The following is an 11,567-nucleotide window of genomic DNA, read 5'->3' as shown; positions in this document are numbered from 1 at the left end:
CATATGTATGTTTCATGAACACGAGTCCCGTAACTCCGCGTTGCAAGTCATGCGCTTGCGAAAGCTTCATCATGTCATGACAGTAACACAGAAAAGGTTTATTTTTGCCGCTCACGGAGCTTCCTTTGACCCGAATGATGGCACGATCAATTCTCGAGCGCTAAACGACACTCTTGAAGCCTCAGGCCTCAGGGCCTGACTTCTTCATTGCACGATTTTCAGCTTTAAGCTTCAAAGCTTCAAGACTCGCAGCATGTGGTTGAACAGTGTTCGAGACTTCATCCTCAATTATTCCTGGCTATCAACACCTATCATTGCGGCAATTGGATGGTGCCAGACCTGGGTTATCGCTTCTATTTTTCTCTCCATGGGAAAATCCAACGAGGTTGTTGAGGCCATTGAAGAGTCACGACTGCAGAGTTCCTTCGTGAGATACTATAACGAAGCCAGAGAAGATCCAGGTCACTCGGAAACGTCCACTTGTAATTATGTTGCAGAGCAAAGGTATACGGGTAAGTGGTTGCATCTATGGAGTTCCGGTTCGAGGCGTTCAAACTGATAGTGCCCTATTGAACTCAGGTCTAGCAAAGCGTACGGTACTTGCTGCATGGCTTGCAGACCGTTCCACTGCTACTCCCAAAAAGGCCGTCGGCGTGATGTCGATGGACCCTGGACTCAGCACGCAACTTTTTGACCTCTATCACTCCGTCTGCAATGCAGGCTACCTTGCATACCTGTCATTCCTTATTCAAATTACCGGCTCTCTCTACGGTATCGTGACAGTCTCGATCATTTGGGCAGATGATGCACGTCTCAGAGAGGAAGCTTATGGCGTTCAACTACAGCAACAACTTGCCGCACTCACTATCAACCGCGGGATGTGGTCTATTGCAGCTCTTGGAGCATTCTTCCCGTGGGCACCTCTTCACGCTCTCTATGTGACGACGGGTATTGCTGTTGCACTGGAATTCCTCTTCGCTGTCAGGGGATTCCTCATTGGCTGGCATATGAGCCTGCTTCCTGGTATCCTCCGTTTCTTTGTTGTCTTTTCGTGGTTGCTTCCTAGCGCAGAGGCGCTGACACTAATATTTGGTATGTTTTTGAGCTTCTCGTTGGTCAGTTCTGCATTCAAACGTATCTCCCACAGGTCTTATCGCAATGAAAATGGAGGTTTCATTCATCTCCGCCAAGGTGATCATCTTTGGACTCCCGGCACTGTGGTTAATGATCGGGCCGTTGCTTATCATCGGAGCATCGTTGGGATCGCACTTTGGCATGTTGAATTGTCTTGTTGCCAATTCTAGCTTGTGCGCCACAGCTTGAGCAAACAGGCGTGCAGTCAGGCAGATATCGGAAGGAGCATGTGTCTTGCCGTTTCCTGTCCTGCTTTACGTCCTGGTATGATTTTCCTTGCCATCTGCGTATATGTTTCTCACCTGTATTGTGCAAGGTTTTATCATCGAAGTCCGTGATATTCATGCGACACTTCTGCTTTCAATTATTCAAGCACTCGATTTGCGAGAGGTCACAGTCATATCATACCCCCTTTACATAAAGCACGTCAACTAACCAAATAGAGTGCAATGATATGATAACAAAATTCTCCTCGAATTGGCTGTTTGTTTTAAGGGGTTGTATTGCAACCGGTGTATACCAGGTCCCTGTGGCACCTGGTCTATTGATAGGATATCCGATCCTTGGGGATGGATTCTTGCACGTTACATGTTGTGACCAAGGGCGAGTGCGCCATGAAGTCCTTTGATGCAAAACCCGCAAGTTTACAGGCAACTGCTTTGACGCTGGCCGGTTACGTGTTTCGCAGCGGACATATTTCAAACTTCATCGTGCCATGCTACCACAGTATGAATATTTCCATCTTGATTCTTCAGGTCGAACGTCAAATGGTTTGTAAACCAGGGTCAACAACAAAAGAAGGTCACCACCAAGATCAGCTCATCTGACTCAATATTGACCTATCAAATTATCACCAAACTCTCGTCTGGTCTCTCATTTCCATATATCGGGCGTAGTATCTACTAACACATAATCTCTTCCATTTTATTTCCACTTTCACGACACTATGTAGTATCAGCCGCACATGGCTACCACCTGCACATTCCATGGTTGAGTCGGTGTTCAAAATGCGTTGAGGTATCAACATGAGAGCAAATATCATTAGAAATATGATGGTTGCATCGCTTTGCCTGACGGTGACTTAGCCATCATCGATTTTACCTTTGGAGCTAATACAGCCGCCGTCGAGGATGGCATTTATTTCATGCATGCTCGCGCTGATTTAAATCACACTGTTCGCCACCCGGTACACCAAAGTCAGTTGCAAGGTAGAGAGCCACGAGCAGTGCCGTGCTGTTCGGAAGGGTGATATCATGTCTTCGTTGTTTGATATTCGGAAGTCGTCGGGTTTGAGTCGGAGTGTCAAAGTCACTCGCGCCACTCTGGGTGACCTTATAGTAAATTAGTAAACAAAGTGACATGCACTCACCTGCTTGACCTCCTGTTAACTAGGGTGCGGCGTTCAAGTTTCAGAATGAACGGTGAACGGTGGACCCTGGTTAATGTTGACAACCAACAACATTATTTGCCTCCACCTCGCTCCTCGTCACCACAATTATTGCCAACGGGGGTACGAGTTGCCCGACGGGCACATAGGAATCGCTACTGGGGCCACCTCCAGTAGCCGCAGGGATCGTCACGACGCTGATGAACTTGAACGAGCAATCGCAAGAAGACGTTGGGTGCACGAAAGCCATCTTTATGCAAAGGCATGTGCTTCTTCTTACATCTAAAGGTGTGTCTCATCTCGCCCAGCATGTCGCGTCTAACTCATTCACCCGGTATCGTCCTTGTCCCAGTTTGTGGCATCTCCAGATATGATATGTCGAGCCATCATGTTTCTCCGTCGTGTTGAACTGCACGTCTGGCGAACTTTGATATTGAGGTACGTGTATTGTAGTCGCTTGTGTGCTACTCTGCGCCTTACTCGCATCACTGACATATGTTCTAGCTCCTCACGACCATTTATCTCATGAAATCAATAGGCATACGAGCTGAATCTGCCGTCAAACTTCTCTCCGAGTTCCTAGACCTACTGGATACTCCTTATATCGAAGGGCAGACACACCCGAACGCCGAACATTTTGCACATGGTCAGAAGTTTCTTATCATCTATATGTAACTCTGTTCTGTATTTTTCATGGACTTGGTCTTAGAGATATACTGTTATATGCGGAGAGGCCGTGATCTATCGATTTATGACAACTTGGTGGAGGTGTGACACTTTCTCTGAACGAACTCGGGGATCCGCACTGAATTTGGGCAGTATGATACCTTCCCAGATCCTCCGCCCCACGAGCAGGAAAGAGAGAATCTGTGGTGTTATGATTCCCGTTCTCAATCTTGGTTGCCTCATCACCGTCATCACCGGTTCTGATCTCGATCCCCGTTATCTCGACCTCCTTCCCCAACCCTGCGTTATGAGCACAGAAGAACTCCTCCCGCAACTTACCTCCAAGAAAGCTCTCTAGACCATCTCTCCCAAGATCGCAGGAACCATCGACGAACTCACAGTGCAGTCGGCAAGTGACGAGATCTCAGATATGCCTGATATCTTGAATGGCCGACATAGTCACCTTGACAACACTCAGGAGCAGCTGACGAAGCTTACAAAAGCAAAAGCAAAAGAACCAGAAGGTCATAATACACCTCTTCGGGGCAAGAGTGAACATTCCTCGAGTAGCACACCACCACGCATTTCAGGAGAATTTGTGCCGAACGCTGTTATCGAATCCAAAGAAACAGTGGGATCATATACCCCCAGAAATCGGAAGTTCAATACGCCTGTCTTAGACCCTTCCTTGTTCCATAACCAACATCGACGAGACGGTCACGGTGCCTATCCCAGGTACTTGAAGTCATGCCACAAGCTAGCTGTCACTGGTACCACATTCGCGTTATTTTGTTATCCAAGTCGTCCTTCACGCGCACGCTCCAAGATAGGCACGATTTAGCAATGGATGCTTTCGTCTACATGCCTAATATCTATGAACTTGCCACGATCGATTTGAAAGGGTAGCAGAGGTTATCTATTGCAACGTTCAAACTGGCTTAACCGTGATCAGTTCTCGGGACGTGCACTAAGAGGGGTGGGCACATCAGTGCCGATGTCACCCTGCTTTGCACCCAGTACTTCTATCAACTCCTTCCGACCAAATATATGAGCTGCCTCTATTGCGGTGGGTTTGCCTATTCTCGGATCTGCGTCATCTTCGACCAGAACACGCACAACCTCATCGTGCGACTTGAACACAGCGCCCGCAATCATAGATTGACCAAGATCGTTAAGTCTGTTTGGATCTGCTTTCCGTTGCAGTTCCACGTGGCCTGCGTATGCTGCGAGCATCAATAATGTGTTTCCTACATGAATGTGTCGTACGTCATTCAGGGGGATGGGACATATGTCACCGATGACTCGGCCGCAGCTTTCTCATTTGCCATAAGGTTGACTGGCAAGCCCGCGTCAACTGCTTGAAGGAGCTCTGTATATCCCCCCGCGCAGCATCAAACATTCGGTGTGCAAATTCGACGGTCCCAGCTGGCAAAGTGTTGGTATTGGACTGTGTGGGAGCTGCGACATGATCGGGCACTTGCGGGGATGATTCAGTTGCCTAGCAGCTCGCCTCAGATTTTACAGATCTGATAGTAGGAAGAAGGTAAATGTGACTGACCATCGACAGATTAGGTTCAACCAGTGCGTCCATTGCTCTGAAGAGATGCTCGAGTCAAGCATGGCAGTATTACTTATAATAAGCTGTAGCGCCTAACACGGTGATCAGTACAGTAGTGACTGACGACGGCGCTGCTACTAATAGGCTGGTGATCACCGTGAGTGTGTAGCCTGAATTCAAAAAATAGCAGGCTCACTGCAGACAAGATTCGTTCAGATATCTTCAAAGAAGCAGACCACACACCTATCAACGGACACGATAAGCACCAGACTATTTAGCCATGCTCACGGCGCCCGGAGTTTCTACTGGATCTGAAGCTCATTTGCATGTGCCCAATGCAATGTAATATCTCTATCGAAACGGGAATGGTTGGAAATGCAAGAGTACGCATGATAGCCCTCCATCATCATTTCGTCGAGGTGCGGCTACTCAATAAGCCACTGCATTCCACGGATTACTTTTACATTCAATCCTTATCGCTCGAGCTGGACAGTGAATTACAGGAAATTTCCCTTGAGATTCAATTACACAACTACGTTCAATGGATGCCAAGGACTGACTAGATCTGTCAAAAAAACAGTTCTGGATCTCAGAGCTGATCTTTTTGCGCACGTTCAACTGTATACTGCGTTGTCACGCGTGAAAATTTGACGAGATACACACTGTTTATTCGTGTCAACGAACAAAGAAAAAGATAGTGCCAATATCGCGTACAATGGAGCAACGAGTGAGTGAGAAAAAAGTCGCTGCGCTCGCAGGGTCACTGCAGGTTCAAATGATAAAGCGATGAGTGAGAGAGAGGGATGAGAGAGCGGCAATTCAAGCGAGCGTTCTGTGATTACAAAGAGAATTGTCGATGCCTGCCGGCAAGTCATAATACAATGACCATGATCAATTGAATATGCTCCTGCTGGTTCTGCCAAAAATTCTGCTATCTGACAGCAATAATAATTCTGCCAAATTGATCAGAATCGTGCCCATGAGTATATGCAGGATATAAAAGCTGGCCACCATCCTACAGTATTTCTCCATCCTCAGAGATACCATTCGAGTTCCATATCACTTGCCACAAACAATGCGTTTCTCCTACCTCACCGTTGTTGTTGCATTGACAGCATCCATGTTTGTCAGTGCATGTTTTAACCAGACACAAGCCTGCATAACAGATGAAGATTGCTGCAATATCTTGGTTTGTGATGATGATGACGTGAGTCGCCGTGCAACCAGGATTCAACCACATAACTCACCTGCGCGCCTTAGAATGGAGGCTTGATCTGCCAGTCGGATTGAAGATTAAACCAGCAGCCTGAACGGCATATAGAGACGGTGAGTCGTATTTCTACTTTCATTTGGTATCATGGTTGATGGTGCAATGCCTAGCTCGAAGCCAATCAGTACAGTTGTTTTGGGGGGAAAATTCGTACTGCTCGAGCAATATAGATGTTTGAATTTATCTGAAATGATCAATCGTGCCTATTCTTGCTTGTGGTCCACTAAAGCTTGAGTTTGAAAGGCTGTCGAAACGAATGACCATTGTTGTTAATGATTAATGTCAGGAGGCCGCATGAAGATGTAATGCACTGCGCAACTTGAATCCCTTCGTCTATCATGGGCCTCGAAGGCTAGCATTTGAATAAAGACACATCTTTGAGGTGGTCTTCATAAACATCTCTTGAAAGATCGCGAGGGTTTTTCGACTGTACCCTAGATAATCGACGTGGCCTTACTCAAGTTAAATTCATAAAAAGACGGACTCACCTATAGATCATGTGAACTTGCTGTGAACTGCGGCACACCTGAGAAAATAGGTATATATGCTTATAATTAGTCCTTAGTGAGCCTTAGCGCTCGACTCATCACCAAATCCATCTTCCACCGCCTTTCTGAGAACATGAGCACCGACTCTGGCTCCTCCTCTACAGTTCCAAAGGGTGTCCATATGATTCATGCGATATATCCAATGATCAGCCTTATCATTCTCTCGCATAGAAACCAGCTCCAAAGAGCTCCAATCGCTTTGGGACAAATTGTAGTGTCCAGCCTCTGGTGAACTTGAACAACTCTGACGGTCTGTGCAAGATATGCAATACAGATCGACAAATTGCGGTACCACTTGAACCTGGATCACAGTAAGTCATCAAACTCAGAGCTACTAGTTTTGTCGATGCACTTTGGTAGGAGCCAGCCGCTGTTCATAATAGTTTGGCAGGAGATCGATAAACGATTTTTAATTTTTAATTGACTGACCTGGCAGTGACTACGCTACTCCCAGAATGTTCGTTATGTAATCATGTAACACGTGTCAAGTTGAACTTGGATCTTTGTGCATTTCTGTCAGGCATGATTCGGTTTGTGGCAATTATTCTGATAGGCTGAACTCGGGTTGACTTGATAACTAGCAGGAAACTTTGCTTGGTGATCGATACTACGAGCAAGATTATGACGGAAAGACGTCTAGAACCAACTTGAATAGTATGGGCGGCCTGGGCCATCATGTAAGTAAGAACTTGCTATTACGAACAGGGCACCCTGGGGTCCCTTATGGCAATCCATGTGGCACTGATGTCGGAATTTCTAATATTCTCCCACCAGACCTGAAATGACACGCGTCTGCCATGAGGGAGCACTTCGTGCACCTTAATTCATCGCCGAATTCATCTCTCACCACCTTTGCGAGAACATGAGTACTGGCTCAGGCGACCCCTCTGCAACACCAAAGGTTGTTCGTACAGTGGTACATGTGACACATCCAGACCGGGACACTTTTTTCCATGCTACAGCAGTTTCGAGCGAATTCCTCAAAGCGAATCAGAAGTATGTCGGCGTAAAATGTACGCAGTGCCAAACGAGATTGGACAAACCTCTGAAATGCGCAAAGGTGATACATTATTCGTACTGTTGCAGATGTTCATTGAATGCCACAAACCACCTTTAGTGTAAGAGTGTCTGGTATTGCTCGAAAGAGGTAATACCTGTGAACGAAAGAAAAAATATGAAGGGCTGACATCGAATGACTTCTTATGTAGTGCCAAAAGAAAAATTGGTGAGAGCGCTGCCCGATTAACATGACCCATGGGACCTCACTCTACATTGGACTCGGCGATAGGTCCAAGCACAAACCAACATGCCATGAAGATGAACGCTCCTCTGGGCTACTCAAACTTGTACAAATGATCATCATAAACCCAGTGATTTTGGGGTACCTCAAACTCGGTGTCACCTTTGTCTGTGGCCTGCTCGACGATCCCCGAATCGGATTCGATACGCCGTTTATGGCACGTGTTGAAATTGCTATTGAGCCAAGTGACATTCTTGACTTTGCTGGATTGTATTTCAACGACAGAACTACTGGCGAGAAGCTTCAAGGAATGGTACAACTCAATGCAATTACTGCGTGGAACCACAGTATGCAAACTCCACTTACGCCAAAGCGACTCAGCATGTGGCATGAAGCTCGAGCAAGGCTTAACGCAGAGGGTTTCGCCAAAGATCCTGTTGGACTCATAGAGTTTTTCGGACGTAGTCCTACATACGACATAGGGAACTCAATGACCGCTGAATTCCACATCCCCGCTATGATGCTTGCCGTCGCAAGGGGAGGTAAACCCTTCGAATACGTCTCTGCTATTACGGGCGCTCTAATCAAGCAACCCCTGAGCGCTGTAGCAAGTCTAGAGTAGGTTCTCTGTTCTGTTTCTCTAAGCAATGGATCCGCTTACAATCACTTTAAATAGGCGTGTCAACTTGCATATTCGGGCTGATAGGCAGAATCAGTTGGGTTTGCGGACTGAGATGACAGAACAAGACAAGGAAGCTATTCGTGCTGCAGGCCGCAATGAGGACGCACATCCCTCTCGTATTCTCAAAGAGAAGATGCGAAGAGAACGCCTTTATGCTGAATTTGTGTAAATGTGAGTGTACATTGGCAATTTCTCTTTCTGAATTTTGTACCAAATGATGGGAAATACTGATACAAGTCATCAGTAGGCATTCTCTCCTCCGCCTGCGACTAGTGATCTTTCAAGTTACCCTTGGACTATGCTTCACAACGGGGTGCGAGCCTGGAGCTTACCACGTGATAAAGGCGTTCTGCTCACGCGCCTCGAATTGGACGCCACGCCTTGTTTACGTATTATTTGGTCTCCTGCCAACGCTAGCGCTCATCGATCATCCCTGCGTCATCCATGTTGTTGCTTCTTCCTTCTAACCGTATTGTCAATCATACGCTCTTCCACGCTACCGACTGTTTGTTAGTGTTGCCGTTGAAGTGACAGCCTTTCACGGGGCCTTACTACTCAGGTTGAATTTTGTATCTTGTAACTCTCTGATCGAGGTCTTGTGTATGATGATGTTCTTCTTTATCACATAATTCGACGCGGCTTTACTCAGGTTAGAGTTCATAAGAAGACGGGAGTCGCCTGTGGATCATGTGAACTGAGGCACAGCCGACTGCTGAGAAAATAGGTACGCTCATAATCAATCCTTCGTGAGCTTTAGCGCTCAACTCGCCACCGCATCCACCTCCCACCGTCTTTCCGAGAACATGGAGACTGACTCTGGCACCTCCCCTGCAGCTTCAAAGGGTGTCCGCGTGGAACATACGATATATCCAGAGCGGGACAATCTTTTTCATTCTATGGCAGTTTCGAGCGAAGTCCTCAAAGAGAATAAGAAGTATTTCGGCGCACAATGTACGCAATGTGGGACAGAAATGAAGAAACTTTTGAAATGCGCAAAGGTGATGATCGATTATCTGGTTTATGCCACTGTTGCAGGCGTTCATCGAATGCCTTTAGTGTAAGAGCGTCTGGTATTGCTCGAAGGAGGTATGACTTGCAACTGGGACATAGAAATATGAAGAACTGACGTCGCGTGTCTTCTTGTGTAGTGTCAAAAGAAAAATTGGTGAAAATGCAGCCTATGATTGACACAGACTGGGATCTCACTCCACATTGAACTCGATGATAGGTCCACCCATAAGCCGACATGCCATGCAGATGAGCGCTCCTCTGGGCTCTACAAACTCGTCCGAATGTTCAGTGTAAATTCAGTGCTCATGGGGTATCTCAAGTGCGGGATCGTCTTCGAGTGCGGCCTACTTGACAATCCTCGGATCGGATTTGACACGCCGTTCTTGGCGCGCGTTGAAATCGCCATCGAGCCAAGTGATGTTGTTAAATTTGTTGGATTGTATGTGAACGACCCGAGTGTAGAGGAAAAGGTTGAAGGGATGTTACAAGCCAATGCTATCACTCCGTGGCCGAGCCCAAGCATGCAAGCTCCGCTTACACCAAAGCGACTCAACACATGGCGTGAAGCTCGAGCATGGTATAATGCAGAGGGTTTCGCCGAAGATCCTGTTGGACTCGCAGAGTTCATCGGTCATAGGTGTACTGCCGACTCAGCGAACTCAATGACCGTCGAGTTGCACATCCCGAAGACGACTCTTTTCGTCGCGATGACACGCGCCCCCTTCACGTCTGTCTCTGCTATTACGGGCATTCAGACCAAGAAACCCTTAAGTGCTGCGTCGTACCTAGAGTCTCTTATATTGCACTTCAGTACCTTATGATTACCGTGCACAGGTTCATCAACTCGCATATTCGGGCGGATAAACAAAATCAGTTGTTTTTACAGACTGAGATGACAGAGGAAGACAAGGAAGTTATCCGTGCTGCAGGTCGCAACGAGGACACGTTTTCCGTTCGTATTCTCAAAGAGAAGATGGAGAGAGAACAAATTTATGCTGGTTTCTGCAATCGATAAGATCAGCAGTTACCTAGGGCCTGTGAGTGTCCACATTTACGACGATTTCCCGAAAGTCTTTCTGAATTTGCACGAATAGAAGAAAAATACTAATACGAGTCATTACGCAAGTTAGCCTTGTACCATTAAATGCTTAGTACCGGTGCCTTACTGAGGTTGGATAAGCTTAAGCTTGAAATTGGCCGCGTAATTAATTCATATAATTGTCAGCGCAATCGTGGTCCTGGGGTATTAATTACGATGAGTGGATGAGTAGTAAGAATACCGTCTTTGGACTAGGTCAAAGAGACCTGCTATTGCGTAGTTGCAGAAGGACCACCACTAATGTGGAGCAGCTGCATGAGGATTGTTGTGTTGATCTAGCCTGTCGATCTTGGTGCTCTAAACCTTCTTAGCGAGCTCGACTGTGCTGGACTTTGTGCTGCGGCTGCGTGACAGGCAGAAAGGTACGAGATTTATTTTTATCCTTCCGAGTGGGAGGTTAGCGCAATATTGCTCAATACAAATTGAGCGATACCTGCGATTGGAGGCTAGTTTGCAAAACTTTGATACGACTACAAAGTTTCACATGACTAATCACATCTGTCGCGCCTAGCCACGATAACGGGGATTGCAATTGATCGTAGCCTGCAGGATGGACAATGGTGAGTCACTTGGAGAGTACTACCCACAGCTTCACGGAGGCGACATATCTCCGAACCTCGTGGGACTCATAGAACAAGACCGTGTAATCCTGATACATGCATGATTTCAAGTGAAGCTGATAATTCTGCGTCGTTTGTGATGCTGCGACAGCGGAATAACCGAGAGCGCGGTTATGGGAGGAAGGCCCCATGGGGGGACTCATCGACATTTTGTGGGGTACACAGTTGAGTCAAAGAGCGTTCATTTGACTGGTGCTATTAGTCATCCGTACGATAAGTTGAGGTACGCGAGCGAGGCGAGTTGGCTGTCCGTGATTATGAGAATTAAATCAGTGAAACACACAGTCCTTGTGAATAGGGCTGTGCGTACAGCAGCGTTAATCGATGGAAAGACGTAGAATTGCGACGAGTT

General features: G+C 46.9%; 7 protein-coding genes across 7 annotated transcripts; 6 read left to right on the top strand and 1 right to left on the bottom strand.

The window, feature by feature from the left end:
• Positions 1-11: 11 nt before the first annotated feature.
• F5147DRAFT_41063 (uncharacterized protein) lies at positions 12-1,611 on the top strand. Its single transcript, XM_041429662.1, has 4 exons — positions 12-512; positions 580-1,092; positions 1,148-1,398; positions 1,451-1,611. Exons 1-3 carry the CDS (start codon positions 254-256, stop codon positions 1,321-1,323), a joined length of 948 nt encoding a protein of 315 aa, XP_041285864.1. The 5' UTR covers positions 12-253; the 3' UTR covers positions 1,324-1,398; positions 1,451-1,611.
• An 881-nt stretch (positions 1,612-2,492) lies between these two features.
• F5147DRAFT_41013 (uncharacterized protein) lies at positions 2,493-3,112 on the top strand. Its single transcript, XM_041429658.1, has 3 exons — positions 2,493-2,783; positions 2,830-2,959; positions 3,026-3,112. The coding sequence occupies exons 1-2, from the start codon at positions 2,577-2,579 to the stop codon at positions 2,893-2,895; spliced, it is 273 nt and encodes a 90-aa protein (XP_041285863.1). The 5' UTR covers positions 2,493-2,576; the 3' UTR covers positions 2,896-2,959; positions 3,026-3,112.
• Positions 2,863-3,534, top strand: F5147DRAFT_40996 (uncharacterized protein). The gene is made up of 4 exons (XM_041429657.1): positions 2,863-2,959; positions 3,026-3,167; positions 3,231-3,289; positions 3,341-3,534. Exons 2-4 carry the CDS (start codon positions 3,047-3,049, stop codon positions 3,449-3,451), a joined length of 291 nt encoding a protein of 96 aa, XP_041285862.1. The 5' UTR covers positions 2,863-2,959; positions 3,026-3,046; the 3' UTR covers positions 3,452-3,534.
• A 514-nt stretch (positions 3,535-4,048) lies between these two features.
• F5147DRAFT_726013 (uncharacterized protein) lies at positions 4,049-4,815 on the bottom strand. Its single transcript, XM_041439147.1, has 3 exons — positions 4,746-4,815; positions 4,500-4,685; positions 4,049-4,390 (listed from the first exon to the last, which is right to left on the bottom strand). Exons 1-3 carry the CDS (start codon positions 4,746-4,748, stop codon positions 4,136-4,138), a joined length of 444 nt encoding a protein of 147 aa, XP_041285861.1. The 5' UTR covers positions 4,749-4,815; the 3' UTR covers positions 4,049-4,135.
• Positions 4,816-5,189: 374 nt separating this feature from the next.
• F5147DRAFT_559930 (uncharacterized protein) lies at positions 5,190-5,390 on the top strand (the record flags this gene model as incomplete). The annotated part of the gene is made up of 1 exon (XM_041430572.1): positions 5,190-5,390. A coding segment is annotated over one exon (201 nt), but the record flags the coding sequence as incomplete, so codon positions are not given.
• Positions 5,391-7,333: 1,943 nt separating this feature from the next.
• F5147DRAFT_40959 (uncharacterized protein) lies at positions 7,334-8,875 on the top strand. The gene is made up of 6 exons (XM_041429655.1): positions 7,334-7,623; positions 7,681-7,710; positions 7,772-7,788; positions 7,852-8,421; positions 8,480-8,656; positions 8,730-8,875. Exons 1-5 carry the CDS (start codon positions 7,426-7,428, stop codon positions 8,652-8,654), a joined length of 990 nt encoding a protein of 329 aa, XP_041285859.1. The 5' UTR covers positions 7,334-7,425; the 3' UTR covers positions 8,655-8,656; positions 8,730-8,875.
• A 413-nt stretch (positions 8,876-9,288) lies between these two features.
• Positions 9,289-10,511, top strand: F5147DRAFT_658430 (uncharacterized protein; the record flags this gene model as incomplete). The annotated part of the gene is made up of 5 exons (XM_041434439.1): positions 9,289-9,483; positions 9,542-9,571; positions 9,634-9,650; positions 9,714-10,277; positions 10,331-10,511. 5 exons carry the CDS (start codon positions 9,289-9,291, stop codon positions 10,509-10,511), a joined length of 987 nt encoding a protein of 328 aa, XP_041285858.1.
• Between the last annotated feature and the right edge of the window lie 1,056 nt (positions 10,512-11,567).

The sequence above is a fragment of the Suillus discolor genome (genome assembly GCF_016758755.1).
Source record: "Suillus discolor strain FC423 chromosome Unknown F5147scaffold_112, whole genome shotgun sequence".
In the NCBI taxonomy this organism is placed as follows: domain Eukaryota; kingdom Fungi; phylum Basidiomycota; class Agaricomycetes; order Boletales; family Suillaceae; genus Suillus; species Suillus discolor.
This window is presented reverse-complemented; position numbering and strand designations above follow the sequence as displayed.